At 46.2% G+C, this 18,064-nt stretch overlaps 1 protein-coding gene across 1 annotated transcript in view; it reads right to left on the bottom strand.

Moving 5' to 3' along the window:
* Positions 1-18,064, bottom strand: part of pde10a (phosphodiesterase 10A) — a 414,859-nt gene that overhangs the window by 66,529 nt on the left and 330,266 nt on the right. The window contains exon 17 of the mRNA XM_041207024.1: positions 11,235-11,390. Coding sequence (XP_041062958.1) covers positions 11,235-11,390 — 156 coding nt within the window. The remainder of the gene's footprint in view (positions 1-11,234; positions 11,391-18,064) is intronic.

The raw sequence follows: 18,064 nt of genomic DNA, 5'->3' as shown, positions 1-18,064 counted from the left end.
ATAAGCTGGTTTAAGGTGTGTGTTGGGGGGGGGTCTGGGGGTGGGGGGAGAGAAGTGGAGGGGGGTGGTGTGGTTGTAGGGACAAACAGGCAGTGATAGAAGCAGATCATCAAAAGATGTCACAGACAACAGAACAAAAGAACACATAGGTGTTAAAGTTGGAGATATTATCTAAACGAATGTGCTAATTAAGAATGGATGGTAGGGCACTCAAGGTACAGCTCTAGTGGGGGTGGGGGGAGCATAAAAGATCTTAAAATATTTAAAAATAATGGAAATAGGTGGGAAAAGAAAAATCCAAATAATTTATTGGAAAAAACAAAAGGAAGGGGGAAGAAACAGAAAGGGGGTGGGGATGGAGGAGGCAGCTCAAGACCTAAAGTTGTTGAATTCAATATTTAGTCCGGAAGGCTGTAAAGGGCTTAGTCGGAAGATGAGGTGTTCTTCCTCCAGTTTGCGTTGGGCTTCACTGGAACAATGCAGCAAGCCAAGGACAGACATGTGGGCAAGAGAGCAGGGTGGAGTGTTAAAATGGCAAGCGACAGGGAGGTTTGGGTCATTCTTGTGGACGGACCGCAGGTGTTCTCCAAAGCGGTCGCCCAGTTTACATTTGGTCTCTCCAATGTAGAGGAGACCACATTGGGAGCAACGAATGCAGTAGACTAAGTTGGGGGAAATGCAAGTGAAATGCTGTTTCACTTGAAAGGAGTGTTTGGGCCCTTGGATGGTGAGGAGAGAGGAAGTGAAGGGGCAGGTGTTACATCTTTTGTATGGGCATGGGGTGGTGCCATAGGAGGGGGTTGAGGAGTAGGGGGTGATGGAGGAGTGGACCAGGGTGTCCCGGAAGGAACGATCCCTACGGAATGCCGATACTGGGGTGAAGGGAAGATGTGTTTGGTGCTGGCATCATGCTGGAGTTGGCGGAAATGGCGGAGGATGATCCTTTGAATGCGGAGGCTGGTGGGGTGATAAGTGAGGACAAGGGGGACCCTATCATGTTTCTGGGAGGGAGGAGAAGGCATGAGGGCGGATGCGCGGGAGATGGGCCGGACACGGTTGAGGGCCCTGTCAACGACCGTGGGTGGAAAACCTCGGTTAAGGAAGAAGGAGGACATGTCAGAGGAACTGCTTTTGAAGGTAGCATCATCGGAACAGATGCGACGGAGGCGAAGGAACTGAGAGAATGGGATGGAGTCCTTACAGGAAGCGGGGTGTGAGGAGCTGTAGTCGAGGTAGCTGTGGAAGTCGGTAGGTTTGTAATGGATATTGGTGGACAGTCTATCACCAGAGATTGAGACAGAGAGGTCAAGGAAGGGAAGTGTCAGAGATGGACCACGTGAAAATGATGGAGGGGTGGAGATTGGAAGCAAAATTAATAAATTTTTCCAAGTCCCGACGAGAGCATGAAGCAGCACCGAAGTAATCATCGATATACCGGAGAAAGAGTTGTGGAAGGGGGCCGGAGTAGGACTGGAACATACCCCATAAAGAGACAGGCATAGCTGGGGCATGGGCTTAAAGGGAGCAGAATTCTTCAAATGCATCCAGGAGAGCTTTTTAAGCCAGTACGTAGAAGGCCCTATAAGAGAGGGGGTAGTTTTGGACTTAATTTTAAGGAATGAAGCCGGGCAAGTGGTAGAGGTATCGCTGGGGGACCATTTTTCAGATATTGATCATTACTCCGCTAGATTCAAGGTTGTTATGGAAAAGGACAAGGATGGGCCAGAAATCAGAGTTTGAAGTTGGAGGAAGGCCAATTTTAATAAGATCAGATATGATTTGGCCAGAGTGGACTGGGAGCAGCTACTTTTAGGTAAATCTGCATCAGGGCAGTGGGACTCATTCAAGAAGGAAATAGGGAGAGTAAAGGGCCAACATATTCCAGTAAAGATAAAGGGTGGGACCAACAAATCCAGGGAACCCTGGATGTCGAGGGATATACAGGATTGGATAAAGAGAAAAAGAAAGGCTTGTGGCAGATACTGAGGGCTCAAAACAGTAGAGGACCTAGAGAAGTATAGAATGTGTAGGGGGGAGCTTAAAAAGGAAATTAGGAGAGCAAAAAGGGGGCATGAAAAAATATTGGCAGGTAAAATAAAGGAAAATCCAAAGTTATTTTACAAGTACATGAAGAGTAAGAGGATAACTAGGGAAAGAGTAGGGCCCATTAAGGTCTATAGTGGTAATTTGTGAGTGGATCCGGAAGACGTAGGTAGGGTTCTAAGTGAATAATTAAAGAAATTAGCATAGAAAGGGAGGAGGTTCTAAGTGGTCTGGCAGGCTTAAAAGTAGATAAATGTCCAGGCCCAGATGAAATGTATCTTAGGCTGTTGAGTAAGGCAAGGGAGGAGAAAGCAGGGACACTGGCAATAATTTTCAACACCTCTCTGGCCACAGGAGAGGTGCCAGAGGACTGGATGACAGCCAGTGTGGTACAGTTATTCAAGAAGGGAGGAAGGGATAAACCAGGGAACTGCAGGCCAGTCAGTCTAACCTCAGTGGTGGGGAAACTAGTGGAAGCAATTCTGAGGGACAAAATTAATCTTGGAGAGGCCGGGATTAGTCAAGGACAGTCAACATGGTTTTGTTAAGGGGAGGTCATGTCTGACTACTTTGATTGAATTTTTCGAAGAGGTGACCAGGTGTGTAGATGAGGGCAATACATTTGACGTAGTCTACTTGGACTTCAGCAAGGCTTTTGAGAAGGTCCTGCATGGGAGACTGATAATGAAGGTAAGAGCCCATGGGATCCAAGGCAATGTGGCAAATTGGATCCAGAATTGGCTGAGTGGCAGGCAGCAGAGGGTGATGGTCAAGGGGTGTTTTTGTGACTGGATGCCTGTGTCCAATGGGGTTCCACAGGGATCCGTGTTGGGTCCCTTGCTGCTCGTGGTATATATAAATGATTTAGACTTGAATGTGGGAAGGTTGATCAGTAAGTTTGCGGATAACACGAAAATTGGTGGGGTGGTAAATAGTGAGGAAGGTACCCTTAGATTAAAGGAGGGTATAGACGGGCTGGTCAGATGGGCTGATCAGTGGCAAATGGAATTTAATCTGGATAAGTGTGAGGTGATGCAGGACAACCAAGGCATGGGAATACACGATGAATGGTAGGACCCTGGGAAGTACCGAGGATCAGAGGGACTTTGGTGCGCATGTCCACCTGTCCCTTCAGGTAGTGGGGTAGGTTGATAAGGTGGTTAAGAAGGCATATGCAATACGTGCCTTTATTAGCTGAGGCATAGAATATAAGAGCTGGGAGGTTAAGCTGGAATTGTGTAGAATGCTGGTTAGGCCACAGCTAGAGTATTGCGTGCAGTTCTGGAATTTGCATTATAGGAAGGATGTGATTGCACTAGAGGGAGTGCAGAGGACATTTACCAAGGTGTTGCCTGGGCTGGGGAGTTTTAGTTATGAGGAGAGATTGGATAGACTAGGGTTATTTTTCTTGGAGCAGAGGAGATTGTGGGGGGCCATGATTAGGATGTATAAAATGATGAGGGGCATAGATAGGAAGGAACTTTCCCCCTTGGTGGATGGATCAACAACCAGGGGGACATAGATTTAAGGTAAGGGGCAGAGGGTTTAGAGGGGATGTGAGGAAGAATTTTGTCACCCAGAAGGTGGTGGGAATCTGGAACTCACTGCCTGAAAGGGTGGTAGAGGCAGAAACCTTCATAACATTTAAGAAGTATTTGGATGTGGACTTGTGACACCATGGCATACCAGGCTATGGGCCTAGTGTTGGAAAATGGGATTAGAATAGTTAGGTCCTTGTTTGACTGGCACAGACTCGATGGGCCGAAGGACCTATTTCTATGTTGTAGGCATCTATGACTCTATGACTTTCGACCTCCCCACAGTCACCCTTCAACCCTCCCCCATGACCTTCAGGTAAATGCAGAAGCTCCCCACCTTCCCGAACATAACATCCCCGCAATGAACATAACATCCCCTGTCATTCTGTCGATCCCCTGAATCTGTGTCACCTTACACAACCTCTCCAACAACTCTCAGTGCCCCCTTACTTGACATTGCCGCACCCTCATCCTCCCATCCTACCGACTCCCAGTGCCCCCTTTAACCGTCACTAGTGGGGGAGTCTCGAACTAGAGGACATAGTTACAGAATAAGGCATCACTCATTTAAAACTGAGATGCGAAGGAATTTCTTCTCTCAGTGGATAGTGAATGTCGGGAATTCTGTACCACAGAGAGTTGTGGAGGCTAGATCACTGAAAATATTTAAAGAGGAGGTAGATAGATTTTTGAAATATCTATTTCTTATGTTACCATCTTGTCCTACCACTGGTACCCTCAGTATGCCCCCCAGGAATCCACCATTGACTCCACTGATCCCCCCACCTCTGAACCCCTTTCCCCCTACACCCCCATGCCCATCCACACCTCTACAACTCCCCATGCCCCTTCATACCTCAACATGCCCCATGCCCCCTCAAACCTTTGCATTGCCCCCCCCACCCACACTCCAACATGGCCCATCTCATTCTCCCACTCCATACCAGCTCATCCATTTCACAACTTCCGCAGCATCTCCCTCTTTCCCTTACCACCCCACCCTCCTCTGCCCCTCTCTAGGCATCCACACCCGCCCCACCTCTTCATTCCTCTCCTCCCTGTCTATTTCCATTCCCCAGCACAGATCCTCATCGCCCACCAGTACCGCTTGTAGCCTTCCATCTGCTGGTTGAAGACCTGAGCCCTGGAAGAAGTTGCTGGCTGAAGACTCTGAACCCTGGAAGAAGTTGCTGGCTGAAGACCTGAACCCTTGGGGCCTCCATCTTCTCTTCATCTCTCTGAGCAGCCCCAGGCCTCCTTATGGGAAGTGCCAACTTTTACATGCCATGCTGGCGTGATTTCCCTTTGGTGGCTCGGACGATTGGGCGGAGGGGTGGGGGGGGCTGCGGTGGTGGGTAGCAATTCCGGTTGGGTCTTCATCTGCATACTATTAGTAGGATGCAAACTGGTTTCACACCGCCCTACGGCAGTAATTACAACCTGCCATGGCAGACGGGAGCTGAAGATCCCATTGCATTTTATGCGGCAAGAATCTGATTTTTGAGCTTCCACCGCATAGTTTCCCCCGGCCGCCATTAAACCCGCCATGAGGGGCACCAAAAAATTCCACCCCTTGACTTTCACCGCCTCTGCCTGCTGTGAGGTGTCCACCAGATTGTGAGCCTGGGCCTATACAGGAACTATAACCTGCCGAGGTGTGTGTCTCTGCTGTTGGAGAGTGATGGCTCTACAGATGAGAATTGTTCCTTGTCGCCCTCTTCTTCTGAGGTGGGCTGGGGATGGGGCTTTCTTCTGAGGGGGACCTTGGCCTCCACCTCTTACAGCTGGCACCTGGAATGGAGAAAAGGGGATGAGTGACTGCCTGGTCTGTCTCAAGCATTGCACGCATCAACCACCTTCTGAAGTTTTAGCATTAATTCATGCTTCCTCACTAAATTGTTAGGAGAGGCCAACCTCACTCTCGGCACAGGCACGTTTTTGTCCTCCTCTGCGAGTTCCAACACCTGCTGTTCAAATTGAGCATGGGGTTGCAGCTATGACATCCTACCTCCCATCTTCTCTCTCTTCTTTCTGTTGTGGGCTGTCTTTTCCTCCAGAAAGGCAGATGGATTGTGAGCAAGTTTGATGAAAGAGCAGGTCGCAGGCCCCTAATGCAGTGACTACTAACTGCCTTCCTGACTCCATATAGCCTGACGGGCTTATGAGTGTGTGAGTTTAGAGTGATGAGATGGTTACTTTACCCTGGTGGCACGGATGAGATCATTCATCCTCTTTCTGTACTGAATGGTGAACCTCTTCTGTGCAGCATTGACACTGACCACCACTACCACTGCCACTGCCTCCCAAGCTGGAGTGCTGACACTAATGGGCCTGCTACGGCCAGTGTGGGGGTAGAGGACATCGCAGCGGGCTCCAACTGTGTCCAGATATTGTCCCAGGAATGCGTTACTGAATCGGGGGGGCTGAACTCTTCTTGCCTTTCAGAGTCATGTCTTCTGTGAAACCATCCTGGGCTGGATGCACTGAAAGGTGTGCACACGTCTGCACTTTAAATATAGGCCTGGCATGAGGAAGCGGCAAGGTGACAGTGTGGCGAGCAAATTGGAGGCTGCCCGCCAGCGAAATGGCGTGTTTCCCAGTAATGCATGATTAATGAGGCGGGTTTGGGATGATACATTGCGAAAACCTGCCATTGCAGCCAGCGGGCAAAACATCCTTTTTCCCATCCACTGGCGCATTTAGTGCAAATCTGGGATGATTCCGCCCAAAAAGACAACCATCTTGACAGCATCCAGGACAAAGCAGCCCGTTTGACTGGCACCCCACCCACCACCTTCAACATTCAGTCCCTTCAGCACCGACACAGAATGGCAGCAACTCACCAAGGCTCCTTTGATATCGCCTTCCAAACCCCTGAGCTCTACCAGCTAAATGGGCAAGGCCAGCAGGCGCATGGGAACAGCAGCATTTCCAAGTTGCCCTCTACTCCACACCCTTTGGCTGTCTCTTGACTGTGGCTGGGTGAGAATCCTGCAGTTGCCTCTCTTACAGCACAGCACATGGACTGCAGGGGTTCAAAACGGTAGCACCTCATCACCTTCTCAAGGCATTTAGGGATGGGCAACAAAATTGCTGGCCTAGACAGTAACATCCACGTCCCATGACAGAATCACAAAATAAGGGAAAGTAAAGTTGAAAGTATCCACACCCCAATGTCAGAGGGAGAAAATAGAAGTGCAGAGGAGAAGTGGCAGAGTATACAGGGCTATATTCTCTTCACAGTCCCAGCAGCTGAAAATACATAAGGGAAATAGACTAATGTAAATGTAAGCCCAGTCAGTGGAAGTTTCACTTACCCTAGCGGAGTGAATGAGATCATTGACCCATTTTCTGCACTGCAGCATAGCCTTCCTCTGGACCCCATCAGCACTGACCACTCTGGCAACCTCCACCAAGTCCCTGTGGTCAGATTAGATGGTCCCCTGTGGCCATCCCTGGGGAAGAGGATGTTCCTCCTTTCCTGCATGGACTTGTGGAGTTGCTCCAGGGAGGCATCGCTGAAGAGGGAGCCGGAGGGTGCTGCCTTCACCTGCTCATCCTTCCTCCAGGGTTCTGGTCTCGTTAATGAAGGCCTTTCCGGGTGCCTTTTAAATATGGTGCCTGATCTGTCACAAGATTCAAAGTGAACCTTGCGGTTGCATAATTAATGAGCTAACATGACATTATTTGGCAGGTTTTCCTGCTACAGTCCCTCTGACTTCCTGCCCTTGCCATGGGATTTAGTGCTGGAGCGGAAGATTCAGCCCCAGGGCTCTAACTTCCATCTTCCAGTGCTTGCAACCTCCAAACCCAGTGCACACAACATTCAGTCTCCAATTGGTTCAATAGTTAAATCACTACATATTTCTCTTTTGGGTGCCATTCAGTTGTGCAATGAAATTGTTGTTCCTATCAATTCTTCTAAAATAGAGTTGCTTTAGGTCTCTTGAAGGACCAATAATTAACTGCAACTTTGTACTTTTGAGGGTATCACCCTTGGTTCCTCTTGATTTATTATCTGACCTCTAATGAAATTCTTCCACTGTCGAAACTGCCTCAGGTGAAACTTAGGCATGGATTTTTCTAGGCTTTTATGGATGGGCTAAGAGGTGGGAGATGCTGTAAAATGGTCTAAGAAGATGGTGGGTGGAGTGTCCACTGTCTTCCTACCATCATGTATTTTGCCAGTGGCAGACTTGTGTTGGGGATGGCTTTCTGCTTGGAGCCCAATTGAGCAACATATTGGCTAATTAATGGCCTCTTCCTGCCTCTGCTGGTATTTAAGCAGCAGCAGAGGCTCTTAGAAGTGTGTGGAGATTGCCAGGTCATTGTTGGTGGCCTCCCAGCAGGCTCTGGCAGGTGAGGTGGTCTTTTTCAGGCACTCTTTGAATCACAGAGGGGTCCCCTGGCAGCAATGGCTGTCCCCATGTCAATGGCACTGCCTGTGCTCCCCTACCTACTCGTCTAGCCTGCCTGACTGGCCCCAAAGGCCCCAGATCCACTTACCTGGTTGCAAGGGTATATATCCATCGATGTGCGCTCTTCCCCCAGGTGCAGACAACAGTGGCCACCACTCCCAGTGGCTCTGCTGAGTGGCTGGCCTTTTGATTGGCCAGCAGCTCTTGGGAGCAAATGGCCATCCCTGATTTTGTCCACAAAAAAGAAGACAAATTTAATCTGGTCAGATACTGTCCCAACAGTCTACCGTCAATCATCAGCAAAGTAATGGAAGGTGCCATTGATGGTGCTATCAAGCGGCAATTACTCAGCAATAACTTGCATATTGACACTAAGCTTGGGTTCCACCAGAGCCACTCAGCCCCGGACCTCGTTACAGCCTTGGTTCAAATATGGACAAAGGAGCTGAACTCAAGAGGTGAGGTGAGAATGACTGCCCTTGACATCAAGGCAGCATTTGGCTGAGTTTGACACCACAGAGTCCTAGCAAAACTGATGTAAATGGGAATCAGGGGAAACCTCTCCACTGGTTCGTGTTATATCCAGCAGAAAGGAAGATGGTTGTGGTTATTGGAGGTCGATTATCTCAGTCCTGGGACATCACTGCAGGAATTCCTCAGGGTAGTGTACTAGGCTCAACCATCTTCAGCTGCTTTATCAATGACCTTCCCTCCATCATAAGGTCAGAAGTGGGGATGTTTGCTAATGATTGTGCAATGTTCAACATCATTCGTGACTCCTCAGATACTGAAGTAATCCATGTCCATATGCAGCAAGACCTGGACACATTGAGGCTTGGGCTGACAAGTGGCAATTAACAATCATGCCCTGCAAGTGCCAGGCAGTGACCATCTCCAACAAGAGAGAATCTAACCATCGTCCCTTGATATTCAATGGCAATTCCATCACTGAATTCCCTACTATCAACATCCTGGGGGTTACCATGCACCAGAAACTATACTGGACCAGCCATATAAATACTGTGGCTACAAGACCAGGTTAGAGACTGGGAATTCTGCATAGAGTAACTCACCTCTTGACTCCCAAAGCCTGTCCACCATCTACAAGGCACAAGTCAGGAGTGTGATGGAATACTCTCCACTTGCCTGGATGAGTGCAGCTCCCACAACACTCAAGAAGTTCGATACCATCCAGGACAAAGCAGCCCACTAGATTGGCACTTCATCCACCACCTTAAACAGTCACTCCTTCCACCACCAATGCACAGTGGCAGCATATGCCCGTCTTTAAAATGCACTGCAGAAACTCACCAAGGCTCCTTCAATAGCATTTTCCAATCCCACAATCTCTACCACTTAGGACATGGGCAGCAGACACATGAGAACACCACCACCTGAAAGCTCCCCTTCCAGCCAAACAGCATTCTTACTTGGAACTACGTCGCCGTTCCTTCACTCTCTTCCTAGCAGCACTGTGGGTGTGCCTACATCAGATAGGCTGTAGCGGTTCAAGAAATTGGCTCACGACCACCTTCTCAAGGACAATTAGGGATGGGGAATAAATGCTAGCCCAGCCAGCGAAGCCCACATCCCATGAAAGAAAAAGGAAAAGAGAAGGTCCAATAGTAAAAACAATGAATTTCTAGAACGTACTCGGAACAATTTTCCTGAAACAATTTGTCTTAGACAGGCAAGTGAACATGCCATATTAAATTTAGCGATGAGTAATGGATCAGAATTAGTTACTGATTCGACAGCAAGGGAATAGTGACTGTATTGAATTTGATTTTCGGCTTGAGGGGAAGAAGTGGGTCTTACAACCAAGGTTTTAATTTTAAGTCAAACTTTGAAGAGATGAGAAATGGACTCACCACAATAAACTGGGTTGGACAAACCTACAGATAAACAGTGGGAGTTATTCAAAGAAATATTTAGAATGATGCAAAGCATGTAGATGTTCCTAAACATCAAAGGTTCCACTTGTGTTGTTGAGTAACCATGGTGAATACACGAGTTAGTGTCCCGTTAACAAATTAAAAGAAAAGGCTCATATAAATGTAAATAAAAGTGGAAAAGCAGCAGGCTAGGAGAGGTATAAAAAGCAACAAAGAGATAAACAGAAAAAGGGAACATGAAGAGAACTTGCAAGGTATATTAAAGCTAACAAAAAATATTTAATATTAAGGGAAAGATAATGGTAAAGGGGATGTTAGTCCTTTAAACACAATTAGAAACAAGACTCTACTGGACAATCAAGAAATGGTAGAAAATACGTACTATATATACATTTTCACAGTGGAGAAAGGGGACAAAATACTAACAGTACAAAGGATCCTAAAAATAAGTCAAGAGGATAAACCTAGTGCATTTAACTAAATGTGGCAGTGGAAAAAGTAGAGGGACTTAAGATAGAAAATCTCTACAACCTGATGGTTTCTACTACAGAGAATTAAAATAAGTAGGTGAAGAAATTCCAATTTGAGGAATTTTCATACCAGTACAATATCAGCTCAGGTGCATAATAGATGTTCTCTTGATGGAGTATATCGCTAGATTTATTTTGGTATTAATAAAGCACTTTTGTAGAGTGTGGATTTACTGCTAATATGTCAGTGAGTGTAATGATAGGCTTGTAAAATATCTTTATGTACAAGATGAGTTGATCTGTGAAAACCACTTAACATTATAATTAGATTAAAGATTCTGTCTTCTCAAACTTGGGTTTTGTTTGAAGGGAGGTTTTTGAGATACATAATATTAGAGTGTTGTGTTGATTACACATATGGCACTTTTTGACCAATTTAAGATGCTTAATTCATTATAATCACAAAAGAAACATTTCAGCACAATATTAAAATGTATCACTTCAAGTGTGATTATTTATATTGATTAAATTGAGAAACCTAGATAAAAGTTAGAACCTATGGCCAAAGCCCATGCTAAAGGATAACATCAACATTGGGAAAAGTCAATCTATTTTGGTAACTGGTGGTTTGGCAATACCAGTTTGGATTTTGAAAACTTGTTGATTGTAGGAGCGAGGTAAATCGTCCCACATTTTGAAGTTATGGGAAAAAATAAGTTAATTAAAGAAGGATTTATTGCTATCAAGGTTAATACACATATATAGATTCTTAACGTCACATATCACACACAATTGACTTATTCCAAAGCAGTTTTTCCACTACGTGCAGTTTAATGGTATTTCTGAAAATCATGTCTGTGGTAATCCTACCTGTAAAATAGCAACTGTCTGGGAGAAGTGATGCTGCTCCATTGTGGAGGTGGAGTACAAGGCAGCCAGTGGGTGGTCAAACTTATGTAGATAGCTGTTAGTGTAACCTCTGTGATCTAGGTCATGACACAAGCAAGCCACCAGAAGACCTTTCCGCTTTTCATAGAAAAATATATGGGAAACAAGAAAAAACAGATTTAAAGTTCCACTCTTACCCAATAATAGCCTTTCCAATATACTGTGAAATCTTAGTTTGTAACAGAGCAACTTAAGAGCTGCTAACAATATTTTTAATAATTCAAAGAACTATCATTAACCCCAAAACTTGGCTCATGTGGGCCACCATAAGTGTGATGGACCTGTTGTGTTAAATGGGCAGTTTTCTGTGCCATTATACCTTTTAAGACTGATATTGATATCTTAAATATTTTTGTTTGAATAATTGGTGAACTTGAGTATTGTTTGGGAGGAAGATGACAGCAGGGCATAGCTACAGATACTGATAAATTTAGCTGTAACTGTATATGATATACTCAATCTACTTGCTATTGTCAAACTGAACAACTCCTGGTTCCTCAGTCTGAAATAAAAATAAAATATACTGGAAATACATAGTACAACTGCCAACATCTCAAAAGGGAAAATCCAGATTAATACATTCATTAATAAGCCTTCAGCAGAAAATTCTGACAAAGGGTTTCTACTGAAACATTTTTTTGAGATATTGAAGAACCTGCTGTGTAGTTCAAGTACTTGCATTTTCACCATTTGTAGTGTTTTTTCCACATTCCCTGAATTTATTTCAGCACCATTTCAAGAAAATTAGGATTGAAAGACAAAATGACATTAAGTTAAATAATGATTTTTCATGAAAGCTGCAAAGAAAGTTGTAATCCTCGTTTTTAAAGCACTTTTTCCATGTATATAGTCAATTTTAATCAGAGTCACTTCTATTTACTGTGCCAACTAAAAGACTGTATTGCCTGGAACTGCTAACTTGTACGATGACAATTAATGTTAGAAAAGACTTTTAGATAGCTGCTCAGTGAGGTGGAGTAAGCGTTTGCCCTGTGTTCTGCTATTTAGAAAGACTGCATTTATCTTCACTTATCCATTCATGGTGATTGTACAACATAGAATAGTGCTTACCAGGGACAACGCTATTCCTACTGCCTTTTAGTAATGTATTCCCTGTAGAATTAAAACAGAGCACTTTCCTCAAAATGGTATGCTGGCACGTCACCACTCCTTGTTAGATAATTAACATTGTGACAAAGGGAGCAGTTGAATCACATATGCAGTATTTGCAATCGGCTATGCAGATTGAGATTTGGTCTAACATCATGAGGGACAATATCCAAGTAGTCCGTAAACCGTTTTTATTTGCTGAACACTCATCTGTCAAAGTGACAGGAAAATCCAACAGTAACAGAACAAATGAGTAGACTTGCACCCACTCCATAAAGCAATGTGCTGGGGCTCCAATATACTTTGTTGTCCCACAAGAGCACTTTTTCAGCATGCACATAGATCCTGCAGTTAGACACATGAACCATGGACCAGGATTTTATGGGATCTGGTGGGGAAGGGTAGGTGGAACCAGAAGCGAGTAGTCATGCCCCTCTCACATCAACTCCATTTCCCTTAGTAATCCAGCATCGGCTGGCCAATTAACGGCTGGCAGGTAGGATGGCTGACCACTTAGCAGATATGTCGTCACCTGACATGGAAGGAAGTGCTGGCTCCATCTTTAAAGGGCCATCAGAACCCGAGCCTTGATTCAAACATCCTTTGCTCCAGCACTCATCCCTGCAAGAAGTCTGTGAGCAATCAGGCCTGCAAGCATCCTCAGTACTCACCCCTCCAGCCTCGGAACGGTCATTCCTCCAGCAGCCTTGGAGCAGCTAACCCACCAGCATCACTGGAAGAAATCCAAAGGGGAAATGTACTTGTTGGCATGATAGAAGGAAGATCCCAAGTGGCCCCACAGTTCAGTGATGACTCCTTGCATGTTCTTCTCTAGGCTATTCAGGCAAGGTAGGGAGGTGGAGTCCTCTTGCCCAGGGACAGAAGGAGAACACGTTCTTGCCTAACCAAGCAAGCCTGCAAGGAGATTGCAGAGGAGCCATGAAGTTGTCCAGAAAATCTGGCTGTTCTAGGAACAACCTTCTCCATTCCGCCTGGGTGAGTACCCAACAGCCTGGTTCCCTTAGGAGTCAACAACTGGATAAGTGTGAGGGTGCAGCTGTTGGGGATGGAGTGCCCACCATGTCCCAGACAAAGGATTAAGACTGCAGCATTCGCTTGGAAAGGAATGGCTGCAACTATACAAGGGGCATGAGCTTGGCACTGCCAACCCTTGTAAGAGAGCTCCAGAATGGCCAATGTCACATGAATGCCATTGACCAGAGAAGCAGCAGCTGGCTTGCAAGGCGAATGGATGTTGTGTCTTCCCTAGTGGGATGATGTCATGAAGCTATTAGCGTATATAATATTGTTGGGAATTTTTTTTAAAATAGAGGTTTAGTCTATGGGTGTGTCTTAATTGGATTAAAGCCAGCTACACTGGATGCTTTGATATATCCTAGTTTTGAGATGAAGAGATGTAGGGAGCATTTGCATTTTGTTGGATAGAGCATTCAAGAAGGTGAGTGAAATCTGGCACCGAGCTAGCAGACTCCAAGCAATGTTTATATTACTAATAACATTGGTACTATGAAAGGGGTTTTATTGCTAGAAGAGATAGAGTTCAAAAGAGCTGGTGATACAATGAGAATTTACATTCAAAGAGATGTACTGGGTATAACAGAGCTGTTTGTGTTTGCAGGGCAGAGGCATGTAACATCAAAGCAGCTGTAAGCCTACAACTGGCTGCACAGGAACCAAAGTAAAGGAACCTCATTTTGAATTTGTAAGGTAAAAATGCTTTGCCTGGTGTCTGCTTAATGGGTTGCTGTTGCCTTAGTGGAGATCAGTTTGGAAATTTATTAAAAGTTATGACAGTAGTAATTTGTAGCCACGTGTATATGTTTAACTTGTGTAAATTAATAAATGTCTCATGTAGTTTGATAGATAAACCTCTCAAGAACTGGCGGTTTTATGCCTGAATTCAGGGTTACATCTCAAACATACCAAATGAAAATATAGGTTTTGACAGTCGTTTAAAGTTTCCCTCTGGGATTTTTAAATAACTCAGTTTTACCAACTGTTGTGACTTAACAGGTGACTAGCATTATTTTTCCATATACCCGCAGGAGAAGAGGGCCCAGAAAACTAAGACTGGTGACGGTGTCCAAATCATCACCATCATGACATCCGTAGAGGAGCGAGCTATTAAGTTGGCAGGGCATCATGGTGGCTGCTCCATCATGGATGGTGAGGCTGGAGTTCAGCCACAAGAGGGTGAGTAGCCACATGAATGAGCATGATGGACCCTCAGGTGAACATGAGAGATAGTGGTCATATGTCCTCCAATGTCCAGATATCAATGTGAGATGCAGCCAGCTATATGGATTCCTGACTGGACGGGCAAGAAGTACTTATCATTCTATTCTCTCTCACAGGTCAATCATAGGAATAGAGAGTTGATGTTATTGGCAGACATTCCTCTACCTCTGACAAAGAGGAGGGGACATCAGAGGCGCAGCGTAACATCATTTTCTCACACCCTCTACCAGTGCAGATACTGTCAGCTTGAAAGGTATGCATCTGCGAGTAGATTTGGGCTCACACCTTGCACAAGCACCAATACGTGGCTGACTAGCTGTCTGAGGCTGAGACAGCAAAGGCCACTGTCACTTGATGTTGTGTGGGGGCCAGGCCCATGCTGAGCCCCAGGCTGATGACATGCCTCTGGAGTCATCAGTAAGACGGCAAGAGCTAGAGGTCTGGTAGAGCTTCCTGAAGGTATGTGCACCCTGGATCAGACAGTAGATGAATCCATCCTGCCACGAGTACTGGATCTCTCTCCCTCCTTCCTCCATAGAGACACTGGTGACTCACCAGCAGATCAGTCAGTGGTTGCCAGAAATGAGCATAACCAGCATGTCATTGCCTAGTTGTTGAGCTCCATGCAGCAGTGGTGAGGTGAGGGGATGGAGGGTGGTGGCGCCAAAATATTTGGAGTCTCCACCAGATTCTCATCCTTCTCAAGACAGCAGGGAGGTACAAGTGTGCCTTCAGAGGGAGTGACTGTTTTTGAGTGTCTGAGTGTGGACAGTGGTTGCTTAACCCTTCTGCCAGTGACGTCAGTGCCTCAAGTTGCCACAACAGCAGAGGACTGCCCAGGCCGCAGGGCAGCAAGTTCAGCAGCCTGCCTCCACTGCAGCAAAGGAGGAGCACCACATAGGAGAAGACTTAAAAGAATTAAGAAAACACCAGCTCCATTTGGGCCACACGCATGTATAGGCGGTTAATGCTTCTTTGCTTGCATGTGGTGATTTATGTAATAAATATCTTCTTTGGTCTTTGTAAGTGTCCATCCAATGATTCCGGCCTGCTGGCAGTGCAAGAATGGAACAAGCTGATCCAAGGGCTGGGGGAAAGGGGGGCGGCCACCATGGCATGTGTAGTCATCTTTTGTACATTACAGAAGCACCAGATGCCAGCACGCAAGGGGGTCTGGGCTTAGAGCAGAGGTGAATGGCATTAGCATTGGTTGAATGTGGACCTTTAATTGGTTGGATGGTTGCAGTGGGAAATGTCATCTGAAGTGTGTATATGAGCCGCCCTTGCACCTACATCATGGTGACCTCCATGTGGCCCTTCACGTTGATCTGGATGTTGCAGCTGGTCATCAGCTTCTTCGTCTTCAGCCTCATCTGAGGATGCCTAGTGCTCCACTAATTCTTCAGCAGCCAGGGTTTCCTCCCTCTGCAATGCCAAGTTGTGTCATGTGCAGCAAACCACTCCTATCTGGGAGACCCTCAAAGGGGCATATTGCAGTGCCCCACCCAAATGATTTAGGCATCTGAATCGCGTGGATTGCATTGTACCATTCCTTCTCCTCCGTCCTATGGTTTCTCACTGGTGTCAACAGTCAACAGCCATAACTTGAGTGGGTCTCCCTTTTCAGCAAGAATCTATCCTTGAAGGTGCAAGGGGGTAAGAAAGGCTCTTCTCCCTGAGGGTGCCAGAGAATACAAGCATCCTGGCTGCACCAGGGTAACGTGCACATAGCAACAGGCTCTGTTGATGGTGGTCACAGATTAGTTGGGAATCTCATTAGAGGGAATGAAAACCCTTCCAGTTAATAAAAGCCACTGGTTGACCCATGGGAGGCTTGTTGACCACATGCATGCAGTCTATGAGACCTCTCACCTGGGCAAATCCAACAATGGCACCGCATCTTATGGCTTTCTCAGGCTGATTGTCTGGATCAGTTCAATAGTATTTGCATTGGCTGGCCAGCCTGAAGAGGGCATTGGTCTCCACCTTGATACAGTTATGTGAGGCTGAGTGGGAGATGTCACACATTTGTGATGGGCCCCAGAATGACCTGGAGGCATCGGAATTTTGGGCCACAATGACCTTGACTTCAAATGGCATCAGGTGACCACCAATGGAACCAGAGCTCACCTCCTCCACCAGCATGGCACAAAATCGGTCACGCCTATTAGGAGCAATGTTTGGCTCCACTGTCTCTCCGATACCTAGAGGTAGCTCATCCTCTCCCAGTAGATCCTTGCTACTGGATATTTTCTTCTCCACATTGGCACCTACTCCCTCTATGGCCTTCTGCTGCTTCTTGATTAGGTTTCCCCTGCAGGTGGCCATGAGGTTGCTGCTGTCCAGATTCTTGTGCCCTACCTCCCTCCCTCTCAAGTTCTCCTCCTTGCTTGGAGGATCCTTCTCCACTCGGGCATTACTGGTTTCAATGGACCATGCCATCAGTAGCTGCTATAACAATGCCAACCCCAGCCACCTCCCATCACAATTGATTCCCCTGTCCTGACCTCTGTGATATCAAGGGAAGCTAGACCTCAGATCAATGGCTTCCCAACTCCCTCATCTGAACAAGAAGTGTTGTGCCCAGGATGAACGTTGGCACCTATGAAGAAAAATGCCTGATGCCATGGCTGCGGAATGCAGCAATGACATTAGTTACCACTCTGTAAATTGTTTACTTTGAAAACATGAACAGTGTCCCCATGTGGCTTCCCTTCTGCTGCTGGAAAAATGTGGTCCTAGCATTATGACATTGGAGGCCTGACGTGATGCCACACAATTTTGTCTCCTGTCGCCATTGCCATCCATTTCAGAGACATAAAATCCCAGTCATGATTCCAGTTACAGCAGCGCTTGCTGCTAACCTCTATGGATGCATATGCTAGATATATGATAATGCACCAGTAAGATTCTGGGCCTAGCAGGTATCCCCTACCACGATGGTTCTATCTCACTTTCCCATCAACCTATAAAAGTTGCAAACTCTGGTGGCTGCTGTTATTTGGGAAGGAAGGATGTCTACTTTCCTAGTCTGGACCACTCCCAGCCTCTTCTCTCAGTGAGTCTCAAATGTGCCTTTTTGCAGGCCATTAGGCCTGATATCATTGAGCATACTAGCCTCCAACCTAGCACGGATTCCACTGAGGACAGGGAAGTGGGAACTCCCAGAGCAGTGAATTATTGGCCCTGCTCATGTGAGGGACATGTTTGGGATGGACAGAGGCTCCACCTGAGACAAGACCCCACTCCCCGAAATTCCCACTGAGTGACTGGACCTACTGTATCGTAATCTTCTGCTGCATTCACACTTATAGTAAGAGTACAGTACAAGGCCCATGGGCTCAGATTCAATAAAAATTTAGTCAACATAGTTTATTACATAA

This window comes from Carcharodon carcharias, chromosome 2 (genome assembly GCF_017639515.1).
Source record: "Carcharodon carcharias isolate sCarCar2 chromosome 2, sCarCar2.pri, whole genome shotgun sequence".
In the NCBI taxonomy this organism is placed as follows: domain Eukaryota; kingdom Metazoa; phylum Chordata; class Chondrichthyes; order Lamniformes; family Lamnidae; genus Carcharodon; species Carcharodon carcharias.
The sequence above is the reverse complement of the archived record's forward strand: the minus strand, read 5'-3'. Positions and strand labels throughout refer to the sequence as shown.